The sequence below is a fragment of the Prorops nasuta genome, unplaced genomic scaffold (assembly GCF_024137725.1).
Source record: "Prorops nasuta isolate Cenicafe-Biocafe unplaced genomic scaffold, Cenicafe_Pnas_1.2 PNAS00004, whole genome shotgun sequence".
Classification (NCBI taxonomy): domain Eukaryota; kingdom Metazoa; phylum Arthropoda; class Insecta; order Hymenoptera; family Bethylidae; genus Prorops; species Prorops nasuta.
Window position 1 is genome coordinate 7191379 of NW_027116801.1, and position 19675 is coordinate 7211053.

At 41.3% G+C, this 19675-nt stretch overlaps 1 protein-coding gene across 10 annotated transcripts in view; it reads left to right on the forward strand.

The window, feature by feature from the left end:
• bru3 (bruno 3) overlaps positions 1–19675 on the forward strand; it is a 517537-nt gene that overhangs the window by 441483 nt on the left and 56379 nt on the right. For 8 of the 10 annotated variants that reach the window (XM_066726521.1, XM_066726520.1, XM_066726515.1 and 5 more), the window contains 2 exons: positions 8418–8466; positions 15699–15824. In XM_066726521.1, the coding sequence (XP_066582618.1) occupies positions 8418–8466; positions 15699–15824 (175 nt within the window). Of the gene's footprint in view, positions 1–8417; positions 8467–12578; positions 12651–13051; positions 13617–15698; positions 15825–19675 lie in introns of those variants that run through there. The other 2 variants (XM_066726523.1, XM_066726524.1) reach the window with 2 other exon arrangements.

The following is a 19675-nucleotide window of genomic DNA, read 5'->3' on the forward strand; positions in this document are numbered from 1 at the left end:
CTGCTAGTGCGACGATCCCTCGCGTCGAACCTGTTGGCACCAATGGTTCATATCGTGGAAGTGATACCGTTGGGTCGCAAGGACTCTCATATGGTGAGTAATTTTCTAATCTTCACTGCGATAGAAAATAACTCGTTCCTCTCGACCTTTATCAAAGATTAACAGATGGAGAACTATTCGCGTTATATTCCTCGTCAAACCCTTCGTTAAAAATACGACGCTCTTTTGATCAAACGACTCTTGGGAGAAAAATAAAGAGACATTAAACATAGTCGTGGACGATAAAAAAAAACAACAGAAATCGGAAATTGAAGTTGGAGAATACGATTATTGCTCTGACCCTTAAAATTGATTGATAATAATTTTGTGAAATTTCAGTAAAAAATCCTAGTGTGTTTTATTCGAAGAATAATTCTGACATAAATGCGTACGTGGATCGAATTGAAGTGATACGATAAAGGAGATAAAATAAAAGTGATATTTTATCGTGGGTAACTTTCGGATTTTTCGAAGCTTTACTGCCGATTTCTTTATGCTTTTTTTTCGGTCTAGCTGCAACCTTTTCGCGCGACTCCAGTGTTTTACCTATACGTACAGTAAATATATTCGAGAGAATCTTGCTGAATAACGCGACCATATCTGGTTTGTGACAGCTCGCGCAATGCCCAATGTTATGTATATATCCATATGTTGTGCAGGCTGGCTGCGTAACGTTTACAATAAGGGCCCTTCCCTCTGTGTTTGACACGCACACACGCGCCACGGAGGGCTACACGCACGCTTTCGTGCATGAAACGCACATGCACGCGTTATAGGTGCACGCGAAGAAACACAGCTGCTCTATCGAAGCAGACCTATACTCTGTCCGCTAGAGCACATTTAGTCAGCTAGTAAATATTCCGCTGCGCTCTCGCTCATTTTGCTGCCCCATGCATCCTCCTAACTCCCTTCCATTTAACCCCGCATATGTGGACGACGTTAATTCTATTTTAGATATATATACACGCAGCGATGCTCCTCCGATTCCTTTCCCCTCCTCCCATCGACCATTGCGCAAATCTCCCCCTCCCATATATTTACAGGAATGTCGTTATTTCGCGAGGACCCTCATCAGCACTAGAAATAAAAACGCTTTTTAAAAATTCACCCTCGAAACATTTAGAATATATACATATATATAAAACACAGAGTGGATTGTTTGCGTGAAATGCAGGAAATAATGGTATTTTTTTGTTGGACTGTACAAAGGGCGGGTAGAATTATTAGCGTTTAATCTTTCGCAGCGTGTTCACACCATATCCGTGCAAACGTTGTGTCGAGGATTAAGCGTGCAGCACGCAGTCGCTAATGTTTCACACTTGTTTTTCCCTTTTTCTCGACATTTTGGGTGGGTAGGCAGTAGACTAGTATCGGAAGCGACACGTGGGCCACATGACGGTTTCTCACGAGAAGACGGGCTCGTGTTGATGTAGAGCCGCGCATCAATTAATGCAGCAGCACACGTGAATGTGTCAGCGCATAGCGCCGCGTTAATGTGACTCGCCACATGGCTGCGCAGCTTCTATACATCCCATCAATCTCCAATCCCTGCTAGAATCTCTCGCTCTCCAACCCTGATTTCTGCCCAATCATAGCCAGTCAAATATCAATAGCCGGAATGTACACGAAGCTCGATAATAATGCCTTTATTATTCCACGTTTTACAATATTTACAATTTATCCAAAGCTCGAGCTGTACATATATATAGATACATGAGAATTGCGCGCGATTACAATTTTATTCGCAGGGAATAAAAAATTGTCCGATTGTTTATATAGCATGGAGGATGAGGATTAATTGTGAATAAACCTTTGTGCGTGGGTGGGCTCGGTGACGAGTGTTCCAGAGGTAGAAATACGTAGTTTCTTATATACTCGAAGGGAAAATAGTATTTATTATCTTAGCGAATGGACATTTTGGTGTCGAGGCGAGCAGGCGTGCGTAACGAGATTGAGGCCCGTGAATGTTGTACGCGTGAGGAGGATAGTGAATGCGCATGAAAGACGACGCGAAACGAAGCATGCATCGACAATCGCGGAGGACCAGTCGATTTTCTAACGATTGTGGCAGCGTGATCTGCACAGCTATGAAATAGAGTGGCGAACGACGTTTGACATTTAATGCGCGCGACGAGGTATCAGCTTAGATTACAATCGGTGAGCGATGATTGGTCGGGGTGCGAAAGCTCACTCGACTCGAATGCTCTTTCGGCCGGGGTGGGCTATAGTCACCGATCAAATATTTGTATAGAACGTTAGGGAGAAAATGTGATAAAGGTGAAATAAAAAAAGCTCGAGCGTGAGGGTCTGCTGGGAGGGGGAATGAGAGGAATTGCAAAACTACGCGTGAAAGCTTTTTCGGTCATCGGAATGCATGAGGGTATTTACAAGGACCCATACGTATATATATAACTAACGTAATTTTTATTTCGGAACATCCACCATTTACACTCCGTTATTTGTTTTCAGCAATGTTTAGGACATCGTACTCCATTATCATATACTACTCCCGGAACTCCCTATACGAATTGCCAGTCTTTGGAACTAAAATGCTTTGCAGGATGATTAAACTGTTCACTCAATTGGTTTACATTTTTCTATTACGTAACGTGTATTTCCATTAGATCAGTATTTAGTAATTAAATGCTGCGAGTCTTTCTCATTGGGCACAATCACTCCTTCAATATATCCAACTGGAATCCGAGGTCCAAAGTGTGATCAGCGAGAGTCGTATAATAGAGAATAAAACAGGAATCGCAGGCTGTCAGAAAGTCTAACAATAGCTGACGTTTGGATATGAATATTTGTTGATAAAGCAATATTGCAGTTTTCATTTCGAATCGAGCTATATCAATCTATACTCGAAAATTGGTCGTGGAAGGATAGCGCTGATAATATAATCCCTGAAGCTATATTTATCCACAGCTAGGAAAATGATCAATTGAATGTTAATATACCTTTTTCATACTGCGCTCATTGTTCCAATAGGAAGCTATTATTAAACCGCGACGACAGTTATATTTATTTAAAGCAACTTGAATGACAAAAAAACCGTCTATACGTTCCCCTTTTTAAATATTTCCCGTATCGAAAGAATCATTTTTCCATTTTAATTCTCACCCGAATATATTGCTAGGAGTCGAGAGAATCCGCAGCGACTAATTATATATTAATAATTGACACTTATTATTATAACGAGTTTTGCCAACAAGATCACCAGTAGACGAATGATACCCGACGATTCGGAAGTTGATAGATCGTGGCTCGATCGATTGTAATGCCGCACGGAATACATTTGCAGCGTGTAGGAGCCAGATATGTTTAACGTTCATCGATATATGATATAATCATTGAAAGGCACGGTAATGGTCGAGCGCGTCAAATATCAATTGTCGACCCACTAGAATTAATTAAGTTCTAATTAATTCGCCAATTAACCAGCTTGAAATCCATTTGGATCTAATCTGGCTATCAGCCCCTTCCCCTCCCCCCCCCCCCCCCTCCTGTCCACTGTGCACAGAAAGCCGACTGCGGCGAGGATCTCGGAAGCGGATTTTGTATCCTAGCGGGACACGACGGGACTCCGCGCGAGGACGCTCCGACCATTCAACTCTGCCAATAAGGGACAGCGAAGCGCATTTGCTTCCCGTAGCATTCGACAAATTAGTCGTATCAGCGGACCGACCGCGGATGCAGATTTCATGGTCCGCAGTTTCCGAGCTGCTCTACATACGTGGAAAATTATACAAGTTAAGCCGAGCCTAGCCTAGCCTAGCCGAGGCGGGCGTCTGCAGACGCTTTCCGAATTACGTCGCTTAAATCAATGATATAACGTATCCCGGAGACTCGTGTGCGCAACTCTGCGAGCGATTAGTCTGCGCCAAAATCGATTTTCCACTTTGTGTTTCGATTTATTAATACGAAAAGTTTGCCTGTGTGACTAATCTTGTTATGAAAGCTCCAGTTCTGTCGGCAACTCTCTCCCTCACGTACACACACACACACACACACGGCCCTCCCCCTCCCCTCGTGTACGCTATAACACGAGCGAAGCTTTACCATAGGGTCGGGGATCGATCCCATATCCTGTCTTGTAAAAACGATAAATAAAACTTTGTGCTCTCGCAATGTATATAAGAGATTAGTTTTTTTTTTTTGCTTTTCTTTTTCTTTTCAGAGCGAGACACGCTTCAGGGTTGCTATATAGGAATTTTTTAATTGGGGTATGAAAAAGAAGTTATCTATATTTATAGCGAGCGCCGAGTGTACCTATATATTAATTTGCCAAAGGATCATGAAGTAATGAATATATTGGCATCGAAGACCGCGTATATTATAAATCATGGCGGAGAGAGTATGGCGGAAGTACAGGGCGGGCCCTTATCTCCAATCAGTACATTGATTGCACGCAGGCAGGTCAAATGCCAGGGCTCCACTCACAGGCTCGGCCCAAGCGCGATAGCTTATTCAATTTCCGAAGCGGCATTCACCATTCACTTGGCCCGTTATCAACCTGCGCTCATCCGTTATCTAGATTTCACGTGGTTTTCTCAAAATCGGAGGACCGACGATTCTCCAATAGCAGAAAAGATTTTCAATCGTACCGAGGGATCACAAATAGCTAGCGATCCGTTCTCCATTCGATTATGATTCGCTTCATTTGCCGTTTAACACGTTCTACTTCTCCAATATAATATCCATAATCCCCTGTTCAAACACGTAGTCGATGGCTCCGTATTTATTATTTGTGCTATTAGCACTCAAAAGCAAATTTATTGGCTCGGAAATATTTTGACTTTGCCGAGGGGTGAATTTTTATCTCGAATCTCTGAATATATTTCAAACTGATAATACTTTCATTTCAGGGAAGCAAGGTGGAAATAAGATATAAGAAAGTCGATTTATCACGTTCTGCCCGCGGCAATTAGTTTCTTCGCACCGTTTCAGCATTTTGTATCCCCTAAAAGGATTTGATGAATAATTCTTCATAACTGAGAGTGACACTTTGCATCGATATACATATAGATATACACGGCTAATTTCAAATGGAGTAGGATGAGGATGTAGAGGGCGCGTTGTGGGTCTCGCATTTTTTTCTGTTTTCTTTAGCGACTACCGTATTTTTTTATTTTCTGTTTGTTTGTTTGTTTTTTGTTTAATAAAAGCACGATGCATTCAATCGAGCGACTTCTTCCAGAGCGAGAATCAATATCGAAGCGATTGCTCGTGCGTTTTCACGGTGTTCATCAGCTATCATTTCGCTTCTATCCAGCGAAGCAAGGCGCGCTTTCCCGCAGTGTACATAGATAATCGAGCTTAATTAATTGCTCGGGATGTGCGCTCGGGGCTTGGCAAACACATTTACTTATTACCATCCATCTTGAGTGATGCCTCTCAAGGGAATCGATTTTCTAAGTGCACGCGGCTGATGACACGAATTGCCGAAGGGTCGACGCTCGATCGTGACGCAATCATTAAATAGAGGCGTGGTGCGTCTACCGTCTGCTCTTACGAAACACACTTTCTTCCCCGCTTTATACCTGACCAATCGAGCTCAGCCACATTCAAAAACAAACACGAGAACAAACTTTCGCAACCTGAAAGCTCCGACGTAATGAAACGACGACTCGATAAGTTGAAGCTATACATTTACATCCACAGGTGAATTAATATAGAGGAGTGTGGAAAGAAAAATTAATAGAAATCGGTTGGAAAGTGCAATGACGATCAACCACAGGGGGGTGATTTGCCATTGTATATATAAATTAAAAATTCCCCGAATGGTTGATTGAAAAAAATCGTGAATCATTATAGTCTATACATTTTAGGATTCTTTTACTTCGCTGGAGTATATAATTAACCGAAGCATATCGGTATTCTAATCTATAGGCAAATCAGGGAAAGGCTTCTTTGGTGTAGATGCAGCGACGGGGACGTTGGAGGGTTGGACGAGCAAACGCGATCCGTTGAAATCGAACAAGGTATCACGGTAGACGATAGGCGTCATCAGTGTTAATCGCTTTACCTATGCTCGTGATACGGTCTACGGAAGTCTCGCTAGTTGATCGTTATTGACTAGGTACAGGTCTCACGGGAGTCAAGTGACATTTACACGATGCATTCAGCGTTAAACTTCCCCGGAGAGACAAGATGGGTGAATGGCAGAGGGATGGGTATGAGGGGGAGGAGGGAGGGGGTGGGGGTCGTCGTATCTCAGTTCCGGTATCTATACGGACACCAGGTCTCCCATGACAACAGCAGGGTAACAACAAACGCCTAATGGCCAGTGCTCGACTCAAAGTTTAATTTCCTGACCAGCGGACAGTGCTTAAAGTGACCTTCCTCCATCCACTTACTCTCCGTCTCAGTCTCTTCCATCAACATTATCCTTTATCCCTTGCCTCCTCTCCCCTCTCCCGTCCCAATGCCCCTCCACAATCGTGAATGCTCGAGTAATAGTCGCTCTGGAATATTAAATACTTAACGATTGCAGTGCCTTCTTCCGAAATTACCAATGATTGCTACTTGATAACCTTTGGCTCTGCTCCGAATCGATTATTGGTTCAATAGACTGGCCTTACCTCGCGGTATCCTTAATTGCACGCTTTTCTTTTTTCGCTTCTCTATTCTGCTTGGAATATATCTATGTGTAGGTATATTAAAAATTTATTTTTAGCGATGAAATAGGCACGGAGGAACGTTTCTACGACCCTTATTACAACCACTCGTCTTTTTCATACAAAATGTATATTAATTGTCGCGCGATATGTGTTCCAGTGTCCTTCGTTATGAAATTTCTCAAACTTATGGTTTTCCGGATATCAGGATGAAACGTTTTTATGGTCTCTCGTAATGAAAATATACTATGTTATAAGATAGATATATAGGGACGCAAGAACGTTCGATCGATAAACGTATAGTATACAACCAATTATATCCCCTTGACGAAACTGACCACGCTACACGAGAACCCTCTTGATATCTCATCTCGCAGTGCATACACGCAGAAAAATTTTCGGGGCTCCCCCTACGATAGTTTCTACCCGAGTACACCCTTAGCCACCCCTGCAATACTTACGGGAAATGCTGCATAATGAAAAAGAAAAGGGAAAAAGAAGAAAAGAAATGGCGAGTCAGAAGACAGATCGTTACAGTGACCAGAAAGATCTCGGCTGTCCCGTGTTCAGGTTAAAAGCCGGATTTAAGCTAGCATTAAGATTTATTGCACTGCTAAATCACATCAATTACGGGAAAGTTTACGGCTAATCCAAATGAAGGAATTGCGTAGCAATATACTCCACGCTCTGTAATTTATTCGCGAAAGTCGTAAATTAAATCAATGATGAGCTAATACCATATGTATGCTACGTAGTATATTAAGGAAGCAGTTTAAAGTCGAGTGAAATGAATGAAGGAAAGATTTAATTGAGATTTGTCTTAGCATTTGGAGCAGTAGAGTAGTAGTGGTGGTAGCTGTGTGGAGAATCATCAAGTATTAGTGGAGCGCTCGTATAACTAGAAATAGCGTGTCGTGATTATAGAAGGAGGAGTTTGGGGGGGGGGGGGGGGAGAATGGTGAAAGGTCTGGATCGAAATACAGTCCCATGGTCCCGCGTCATGAATCATGCATCCGCGTCCCCTTGGAGCGAACTGGAACATACCGTGACGTGGCTCGAGCCGTTGGAGAAATAAACAATGTTATTTGTTCTCCGTAAAGTCGGACCATTCGCGTTGTGTTCCGAAAGACTTGGACTGGCCGAGAGACTGGCTGTGCTGTAGGTTTCTTCGTGCTTTCTATTCGCAGTGTAGTAACTATATATAGTACTCCACAGGCAGAAAAGCGAAGAAACTTGCTCTGCCAGTACCATTTCATCTTCCCCTTTATATATACCGACTGTATCCTATATTTTTCTCTCGCGTCCAGCCCTCTACCCCCCCCCCCCCCCCCTCGATCCCCTTTCCCTAGCGACCTTCGGAAATCCTTATTTTCTGGCAGCTCCACCTGTCAGTGGCAGAGAGTGACCTCTCAGCACTGATGGTGTCTGAGTGCCGACAAAGTGAGGAAGGATAGACGTACACACTCGTCCGAGTTGAATCGAATAAACAACGTTACTTTTATTTGCTACGCTACGGAACTTCGATAACACCCTTGCTTTATATGACTCTGTATCATCCCATGCCTGTGCAGTTTCTCACGCTTACTTCCCAGACTGACATTTACACATGAGTCGATGTGTGACCCGTAAAAAGAAAATGCTGATCCCCTTGTGACATTCGAGAGAAATATTATCAATCGTTTGATTTCATTAACTAATTCTACATTGCCGCACCCCCGTTGGGTAGATTATCTATATAACTCGTTTTCTATTTTGTTTCAGATGAACCGTCCTATTCAAGTGAAGCCGGCGGACAGTGAAAACCGCGGAGGTAGGAATGAGAAATTAACGATTTTATTTATATAACGGACATTAATTTTAACCAACTAAATAAACACTGTATTGGTCGTTACGCGTTGTTTCTTTCAATTTTATGCTGAAATTAAATTATCTATCCCAGTGTTCGAATATAGTATACAATGTTTATTGTTTCAGTGTAGGTTATTATTATACTATAGATGTATAGTCATCGTAACGAGTGTCATTGGCTTGTAATTAAAAAAAAAAAAAAGGCTAGAAATACTTTACGTTTTAAACTAGATGACAGAACTGTGTTCTTTTAATAGTAGGTACGTGCCATCAATTATTAATGTTTATGACTTGACGGCGATCAAATGGGATCTTAATTTCTGGCATTATTTAGGGGATTCTTGTTATATTCGTGTAAACCTGATAAAGTAGAGTCACGACAAACAATTAGATTGGTATCAGCAATAATTTTAAAAAGCATTATCATGCTAGCTAAATACTATATTTATGTAGGTAATACATGCATCTACAAGCGAAGGCTACGAAAATTACCGTAGCCTGATGTTACTGATAGTTATCTACTTATACCTCTACCCACTATACAAAATTTAGCCAAATGTATCGCAAATACATCATGATTAAGATAATTAACGTGAAAGTATATTTTGTTCACATCATGTGGGCATTTGCCCACTTATCGTAAATCTTAATTGTATTCGATACAATTTATTCCATTGGAAATTGTCTCCATAGAACGAAAAGAATTAACAAATTTTGTCGTAGTTGGAGCTTTAAGGGCACTCAACAAGGTTTTTTTCTCTACATATATTAATAATGGTGACTTTGCGAGAGACAGAAAGGATCGAAGAACGCGTTGCGTTCTTCGAATAAAATATTTTAATGGAATGCTCGGCGTAGTGGTTTCGATTGAGCAGAATATGCGGGCCCTACTTACATGCGCCCGTTGGAATCCTTTACGATTAGAGGTCACGTGCCATCGTCTCCCCCAGTTCGCATAGCTCGCAGATGACAAGAGGGATGAAGACGAAGGCGACGACATCCTCGACGATCCACCCACCCAACTACTCTAAAGTCCCAGATAGTCCTTCGTATAGAGTTAACTCGGACAGCCCTTCGTTTTACACACCCAGGACAAATTGACTTTGGAACAGCTGTTCTCCTTTCTTCTGCCAAGCATTAACAAAATTTACTCGACTCGCATAAACGAAAGTCCAACTTCAAGGACGTTTATAATAATAGGGTTGCTACTGCAACTGTGTGGAATTGTCAAAAGAAAAAAATATTTGCAGATAAGAATAACTAAATGAACGGATCGAGAGATGTAAGATAAAAATATATCTACATACGTATGTACACATAGATGGGAATGAGAAAAATGCAAATTAGCATGAGAGAGGAAAAAAGGGAAAATCAGATCTAGTTGCGAGTTAATGAGATATGGAGTAAAGTGTTGTAGAAGGCACGAGAGAGAGAGGGAGAGAGAGAGAGAGAGAGAGAGACAGAGGGAGGGAGGGGGGGGGGGGGTTGAAAAGGGAGATGAGGTGGATCGTAATTCATATGCTAATCTGGAGGAGATGCCATTGTAATCTCCGGTCGCTTGGCTTGGTACGGCCTCACAAAGCCTCGCCTTGACGCGGATGCAACCCAAGTGATCCACAGCACGGTTCCCTAGGATCTCCCGAGTATATCTATGTAGATACTATATCCACGTAGTTGCAAGGTTCAATCAGGGGGTTACTGAACTTCGGTAACGTCGTCGAATCACCCCCAGACCTTCCTAGACTCCACGATGTCGTGTCTCCACTTTCTCCCACACATGTCCTATGTAGAGCAAGACTTCTATCGATCTTACCTTCTTCTCTCATTCTAAACTCTTTCTTCCTAAAAAAACCTTGTATCAATTATTCTCAATTTTTCTAACTTTCACGCTCGCAATTTTGTAATGTATACTAATCATTCAACTTTCTTCTCGTATAATTTCCTAAACTCGTTCTCTGTGCCTTGAAAATCTAAAAATAATACCGATCTTGGAAATGTACATGGTCAGAAAATTAGATGAGACTAGAATTTAAAATAAAATATTGATAAAGGCTAATTATAGCTTTGCTTGTATATAATTTCTATTTACTTGTATATATATCATATTTATGAATTCTCCTTGGTACTTTATCTCAGTTTTGCAACAAAGTGCCTTATTACGTATGCAAAGGATAAGTTAGACTTTAATTGCAAGATGCTGTCCGCTTAAAGCATCTGACTGCGGTAAATAGCTTATTCCGTTGTTGTCTCATCTTCTACTCGTTATATTGTATATTCAGAAATTACCAGAGAGAAGAAGCCAGGCTACTCATCGCGAGTTATGATCTTTCGCCAGCAGGAAGCGAGCGTGGAACTTTTCGCGAAGAGTGCCAGAGCGATGTGTACATATTTTAACATCTCACCTCGTATTTAATCACTTTTCTAGATTCACGCAATTCAGCGAGTTCCACAAAATAGATACTTTGGAAAGTTTGGAAAGTTGTGGTTGATCTTGCAGAAAGAGTAGGAAGAGAGCGCGTATATATGTGCACATGTATGTACGTGTGGGTGTGCAAGAGGGAGAGAGATTGGCGTAGTGACAGAAACAGATTTGAGAAATGCGTATCTCGCAGTGAAGTTGGTCGAGCCCGGGAGTGCCCGCAAGTTCCTTCGACTGGATAAGGGCGAGGTGGGAGCTGTACCAAAGCTAGTTGAGCAAGTAGATAAGTTTCGATCCCTTGGCGAGCCACCTCGCACCACCACCATCACTCGTCTCACTACCTTCGAGGAGAGATAAACGTATTTCAGGGATATCGCAGGCCTCGACTCAACTTTCATTCATGCTAATTTCTTAGCGGCCATTGCCACGTCTATTCATGCATATTGGCCAGACATCTATGCTGTACAGATCCAAGATGCATCGAAGAATCAATAACAGAGATCTAATTGGATCGTCCTAATATATGATATTCCTCGTAAAATCATGCTAATTGCATTTATATATCGAGATATTACGTTGGACGGTTGAAGAAGGAAAGCAAGATTTTATATATAGTATAGCGTGACGATGATATGTGTGACGCTGAGTAGCTATACAAGCTGATAAAAGACAGGAAGTGTAATGGAGTATGAAGAGAGAATTAACAGTTAGTTGGAGCGACAAAGGTCCAATACTTATAGTCTCTATGGTGTCCTAAAACGACAATGGGAGTGAGAGCTCAGTGAAAAGTACTCCTGCTGCTTGCTAAGGGCAAGAGACTTCCGACGGAAAAGCGGAAAGACTGCTGGCCCCGGGAGCGAGTGATAAAAGGTAGGGGGATTTGCAGAAAACGGTGATGCAACGGAGCTGCAAGTCAAGCGAAAATCTAATTTCCCGAGACAAATCCTTAAATGTGCCCTAGAGCTCAGCTGGAAGGCGCTAGGCGAGGCACACCTTTGTGGAATAAGTTTGCGCTTCATGCTCAAGGTAGAGTACCCTTAATTCCATTCGCCAATTTTACATCTGCATAACCACCATACCGCCACCGTATAAACCTCATCTCTAACGTTGTCCTTCCCCTCTACTATTTTCATCCTAAACATCTTCGAAAACTCCTTGTCATTTCGACCAATAACGATTTCTTTCGATGTAACTTGACTCGTGAAAATTGTGCTTATACATTTGGCTATATGGACATATATCTATGATAAGTAATAAACTAGTGTATATAATAGCTCGATCAGGATAAAGAATAAAGAAATTTATCAGTATTATTGTATATGCAATCATTCTACAAAGTGTTATTAAAATTCTCTAATAAAGTGATGCACCTCCCATAAATATGTAGTTATTATTGAAACCCACCATTGTATACATTAGTACGTTGATACCAGGAGAAAAGAAAAAGAATAAAGCGCGTACAGTACAATATGATTGAGATGTGGAATTGAAGGTTATGTACTAACATGAGATTAATTATAGAGATACGAAATGTTTATTAAGATATAGTCTGGATAAGGGATATTCATATGAAGAAGCAGTTTAATGAACACAGCAATTTAGCAATTGTTGTTGAAGGGCAAATGGCATTTCTTTGTTTCTGTTCTGTATTCCAGAATGCATGATGGACGACGGGAGCGCCAGTGCCATCTTCTGGAAGTAGGAGGCACCGGTGGCGGCCGCTGAAGGTAACTTCGACTTCCAGGAGATAGCTAGCTTCCTTCCAGAACCTCTATTCTTCTTCTCCGCAAATCGGCAGAAAGAGCACTCCCTCTCAGAGAACAAAAATGAATGAAACGAAAACGAATCTACTTCTCTCATCACGCCATCACCGCTGATTCAGCCAGCACAGCTCGACGCAAAGTTCATTTTACCGCTCTCGCTCTAGTATTTGATCCCACGAAATCCATCTCACCCATGTGCCCAATTTCTCTCTCTCTCTATCTCTCTCTCTCTCTCTCTCTCTCTCTCTCTCTCTCTCTCTCTCTCTCTCTCTCTCTCTCTCTCTCTCTCTCTCTATCTATCTCTATCTCTATCTCTCTTCGCCAAAAACCTACCAACTTAACGTCCGGTCGGTATATGGTATATGTATATGGTATACGTACGGACACACATAAGTATATACATATAGATATATATATATATATGTCCATAAAATACTAGGCTGAGAAGAATCCAAATTGCAAATGTCGCGCACAAACGGGAGTAACAATAAAAGTTTTTCGCACTACAAATTCTTTCGGAAAGTATATAATAATACCTTTGTATAATACGTGCATGGGACTTGTCGTATGGCAAAGTACAATAGTTGATTGGTCAAACGATTATACGCGTATTTCGTTTCTATATATATATATATATATATATATATATATATGCGTACAGCTCTGGACTCGACGTTTCAATAGCTCGGAATTCGGTAGTTTTTGCCCTCCTATCCTCTGCATCCCCTCATCCCTCCCTTTTTCTCTATATCTATCGCGTTAGCTAATGCAGAAAGTATTTTATTGCCCGCCAGGGCTTTCGTGGATATTCAAAGCCGACCGGGCTGAAAGCAAGTGTTGCAATCTGGAATTCTCAATCAGCCTCGAGAGCCATACACCACCGATCCGACTACCCTTTCCATCCGGCAAATACATCGCTATACACCACAGGTATTATAGACAGTGTTGTGCGTGCCAACTTGCGTGACTGATATACCTGTAGCCGTAAACTTGTCGTTCGTGTTTTTGCTCTGTTTATTGCGCACCGCCGTTATCACACCATGTTAAGCCTTGTTACGACGGAACGTGCGTGGACGCTCTTAGAAAACCATTATACTTCCTGCCTGACTCTGTGTGCCTAGCCTGGCCACCGTTTTCAGCCAATGCGAGAATATTCGCGTCAATCAAACACATCCGCCTCGCATCATTTCTCTTTCGATCAAGTCTCAGAGCGTCTACCGACCTACCGTACGGTGGCATAAAATGCTCCAAACGCAGTCCGATCGGTTGATTTCTCTCTCTCACTCTCTCTTTCTCTCTATCTCTCTATCTCTCTCCGTCCCAACCCTCTCCCTAATTCCCCACATGCAACCCTCGTTTTATCTATATCTATCTCTATTCTTACTATCTTTCCGTCGCTTCAAAAAAAAAAAAAAAAAAAAAAAAAAAAATCTCCAAATTCAATTCTCCCACTGCCACTTCCCTCTCTGTACGATCACCTTAATCGTATTATCTATAAATATATATTATACCCCTATATATACTATATATTTATTATATTGCCATTTTACAGCTATGACCATACAATAGTGGCTCGCTCGTTGGATGTAATGTCTCGTTCGTTGTCGATGTGTTTTTATCACCTCTGTACATATTTTCTGATTATGATGTCAGCTACGTTTATCTTTCTGTACCTAGATTATTTGACACTGAAATTTTTCAACCCACGATCCCTACTACTATACACCCGCCTCGTCCATTATACCTTGCCCAAATTTCACGTGTTCCCAATCAAGCTCGCACGCATATACAGACATCACACACATACACACGCAAACACACAGTATAGATATGTGTTGGAAATTATACAGGGATCCTCGTGCTCCTCGTGTACACCAAAAGCCTATCCCCAATGCAGATATTTCTAAAAACAACTCGCACCCACGATGAAAACCAAATTCTCTTTTCACGAAACGTATCAGGGCGCTATTAAGCACTGCTGTAATGTGCCGAGTGCGAATAAAAAAAAAAAAAAAAAAAGATTCTAATCGGATGAAAAATTCTTCGAGTTTGGCAAAAAAAAATCGTTGGCTTTCCAAAAAAGAAAGAAAAAGAGATCTAATCAGGCCTAAAACATGCATTTTTCAAAATTAATGAAAAACGAATTATGCAGATCACAGACATATTTTTTTAAAATCTCAATCCATGATTATTGACGTCTGTCTTTCACACGCACCCTTAGAAATAGCTGCAGAATATACTAAATATTTTTTGTCACGTGTTGAGTGGCGTGTGACCCTTTACAAGTGTAATATGTGGCATCGACACTGTACGGGACACTCGATGATAATATTAAGGAATGAGCAGAATTTCATTCTCACGTACATTCTTGATCGTACAAAAATTACTTTAAACAATATAGCAATTACATCGAGCGCCCTCATTATTACATTAAAGCAATAGTGTATTGTTTTACGTTTCACACTAGAATATTCGCGCCTTCCATACAATTCTACGTTTATCAGCTTATTATGGCGTTTGTTTGAAATTCTCGATTCTTCATTGTTCCTGATATTTTCAAAATGTGTGCTATGTATGTTCATTTAAAGCGTTTGACATTGAGTATATACATATATATTGAGCTATGATTTTGGCATTTTCATCCTATGTCGGATTATTTCCTATTATCAATATAATAGTCTCGTTATTGTCAGGACGATTGTCGTTGCCACATATGTAAACACTCAGCCCTCACCGCTGTCTAGCTGTATACGTAACAAGGAGTGTAAGCGTAAATGCATCGCAAAAAATACGCGTCCACCTGCGAATATGTTACGTTCATCCTTTACCTTTTTCCCCTTAGGATGGTGGATGCTGGTGTAACCGTGTAACTTTGTCGTTCTCGGTGTTAGCCGCAAGATTACCTCTCTTTAATGCCTAAAACGCAATTCACCATTGTCCGAGACTAATCTAACTGATTTTTCGTTCTTTTCTATGTTTTCTTCGACGTCGACGCGAATGGACGACCTGCAGATAGAAAGCTGTTCGTGGGAATGCTAAGTAAGCAACAAACTGAAGACGATGTACGACAATTGTTCTCTTCCTTCGGTACAATAGAGGAGTGCACCATCCTTCGCGGACCCGACGGAACTAGCAAAGGTGAGTAAATAAACTTCCGCTTCTTCCATGAATCATTAATTTCGCTAAACGAATTTCGCATTACGGAAAATCTCTGTAGGAGCGCGACTGCAGCCACGAATAGGTGGTAATTCATCGAGAAATTTCAATTTATCTCTACGAACACTATCCTCTATACTATTGTTTACAGCGAGTGTTCAGGTTCGAAGCTGCAGTTGAAACGAAGATCGAGGGGGATTAGACGTCATTCACGTAATTCCTTCATTAGCGTTTTGTGTGCTTTAATATAGAAAAATTTCATAGAGCTGATAATTCACGATGTCTCGAGGTCCATGGAACGATAAAGAAATCTAAAGGAAGATGAGGGAAAAAGTTTCGCGGGCTTCTTCGGATCAGCGGATGGTGAAAGGGTGTGCCAGGGAGGAGAAGGGTAGCCGATTTTACGAAATTAATCAGGTGCCGTGGTAGGATAGGAGGAAGCGGAGTTAGTTCAAAGGAAGCAATTGCCTCGACGAGTAAAAATAACAAGAAAAGCTGAAGAGGTAGAGGTTCGCCGATCCCCGACAGAGATGCACATTTCTTCCGTAGGATAAAAAAGTATAATCGCGCCGGCATTTGAATATTTGCTCGTGCTGTAAACAGCAGCGTGCTGGGCTAGATGGGGGATCAAGCAGAATCGGGCGTGGATCAGGGGTTAACGGGGGCTGCAGCGTGGGTGGGAGAGATGCGATGAGTTTTGCAGGTTCCAGGAGGAAGCTGACTGGGGGTGGGTGGGTGGTGAGCGGGGGCCGGGAAGAGCAATAATTTCCGCTGGACGAGACTGAGAAATTTAAATATTTTCACTCAAAAATGAAGGCTGTGAATAATGGGATGCCGGTTGAGTTTGGCTCTCGGTGCAAGACGCTCTCTGCAAAAGAGATATTAGAGGGGGAGAGGGAGAGGAGCAATAGGGATACCGGCGTAACTGGCTATGTAGTAAACCTGAGACGAAGGATGGAATGAGCGCGAGGAGGGCGAGTGGAAGGGTGGCTAAGGTAGCTAGGTGGAATCGAGAAAGGGATTGGCAAGAAAGGGCGGTTCCGGGAGCCAATGTGACTATATATCCAGAAGTAGGAAGGAAAAGGAAAAGGAAAAGGGATGTATCCGGACGGGCAGGCGCGAATGTAATTAAATTCCACTTTGAAGTGAAACTCACTTTCAGCAGTTAATAAGATTTTGATTCGCTGTCGGTGACGTAATATGGCGGCCATCTGAGCCCCCGGTATCAACGTTGTACAAGTAAGACCGGTCTAAAGATGCAGGCAATGCGAGTTGAGAGTGCGGTGCTTCAGAAAAGACCTCGTCATTCTGAAAATTGCTACTTTCCTAACATCACTCATTTTCTCCTCTCGCAACTCCATTTCATTCTATCCGACCAACAAAAACCCACTACTTTCAACATTCCGCAAAAATAAACTTTAATTGCTACAGTTTTGACTTTTCATTCGATAAAAATGAGATGATGTTGCTATAGAGCAGCTTTCCACTGTTTTACTCGAACAATTGATCGAAAGTTAGTTTCATCGTGCGGGCTTGCGGTTCTCGTTGGATCCTATCGTGTTGCAAATTATTAAAGTACAAGTTACATAACATTTATCTTTTTGGAGTGTTCGTATAGCGAAAACAGGCTGATCACTTATTCCACTCAACTTTCCGAGTATGTCTCCTGTGGTACACGCCCTGGGTATGCCCAACGGAAACTTTTGGAACACGCTTCATCACCGCTCGCTCACAGCCAGGGTCGAGTTTCATAACTAGCTAATCCAACCCGTAATAGAGAGATCAGCTCAACCTACATCCCTCCTATACCTCGTATCTATATATATACGACCGTGGACACGTACACACATCCATATCTGGATATGTATATATATATATATATACATATACACGTACAAAACTCGTGGTACACATCTTTTATATAAATCAAGTCAAATCTCTAGCCATTTTCCGAGATCCCAAAATTACACCAAGGAAATATCGTTTTAGCAACTCTTATTATGCATCATCCGTCACCAAAGTCATGGGATTAGTGAATTTTGATTGGTGCTCTCTCGCGTACCATCTCTTGCATCACGAACCAGAGAATATAAATTAAACCGTGCTTCTGTCTTTATTGCAATACGTTATACATTCAACAGTGATATCCAAACAAATTGTAATATTTATCCAATTCAAGTAACATTATCCTGAATAACACAATTATAAATCATCCAAATCGCGTTATTATCAATATCATGAATTTTTACTAAAATACAGTACGAAAACAGTTCTATGCCACCGATCAAACTCCGATGATTAATTCTTACAGCTTAAAAGAAGTTTTAGCCAAACAATATCATACGCAATTGCGACACGAGTCTATATTACAGTACACTATTATTATATATCATTGGAGCTGGAGTCGTGATAAAAGACTTGTTGATAATGGGGAGTCGGAGGAAGAAACTCGGATCGTCGAATCCCTTAAAGAGGCGGACGTCGCGTCGTCGTCGAAGAGATGCGCCACATTTCCACGGTAACGACAGACTCTTCGTCCAATTATTTTTCCCTCGCTTCGAAACATTTCAACGCCACTTGAGCGAACAAACTCATCCTATTCTCGTTGCCGCGCAACCTCCTACCACTCACCCGACGACGTAAGCCCCCAGTCGCAGCCGCGACCGTCCCATTTTCGGCGCGGCCCCCACATACTAGTAGGTATTAGTGTTGTTCTAGTAGTAGTAGTAGTATAGAGATACACAGCGTGCTCCCGCATTATTTCAATTGCACGAGCGGCAATAAGTCAGCCGAGCTAAGAAGATTATAAAATGTTTATGAATAATGGAACGAGATATTATTCAGTAAAGGTCTGAGGGCTCGCGATGAGGTATATATATATATATATATATATACCACCGATGAGTGGCCGCGAGGCCGCCTTTCAAGAACCAACTTTATTCGTATACTCGCACAACTCTTTCTGTGTTACATATGCTGTATATAAAGCTTGCACCGTATATTGAAATTAGGAGGAAGCGTTACGGTGTCAATAATTCCTATGTGATTGACAAAAATATACGAATAATCAAAAGCGTTTTAGCTGCATTTGTTATTAAGGCGGGTTTTCTGTGTGAAGAAGCTTAAGAATTTATACTTCTGTTTACTTTTATTCGAGAAGAAATTGAATTTTTTTCTAAATTTCGTGTTGAGAAATTTCGGTGTCATCTTCTTGACAATAGACCTCTGTGTGGTATTGCGGAGCGTAATGATTCATACGATTGTGTGTGCGTGCTCTACTTCGAAACGTCTAAAATGGAAAAATAAGATATATCTATTGTTCTATGTTTATTAGCAGCGATCTGTTCCACCGAGAAGAGAAAAATTTGAAATTTGAAAAAATGGCACTGGTTTGTGAACAATAAAATCTATTTTAAAATCATTTTTCTTGTGGTTTTTCATTACAAAACTAGAAAATAAATTGCCCAACCATAATTTTGGTACCTGGGATAGTCAAATATGCGAGGGAACTGCATATGAAGCGTATCTTAGACGTTGCATAACTCTGTCATCTCTCAATCATATATTTAATATGTGGTACTGTTCCACTGTCAATAATATTTTCATTTCGTACGAGCGATTACATCATGACCTACATCATCGGTAAATGCGAATATTTAAAAAAAAAAAGCCTTCGGTAAGCATTTTCAACCATATATTTACATTACAGAAATGGGAAAAGGAAAAATTGATTTTTTCGGCCATACATATACGAGAATACCCTCTTGATGTCGAAGTTTCACCGTACACATAAATAATCTCTATGCATTATATATCAATATTCTTTTACAATG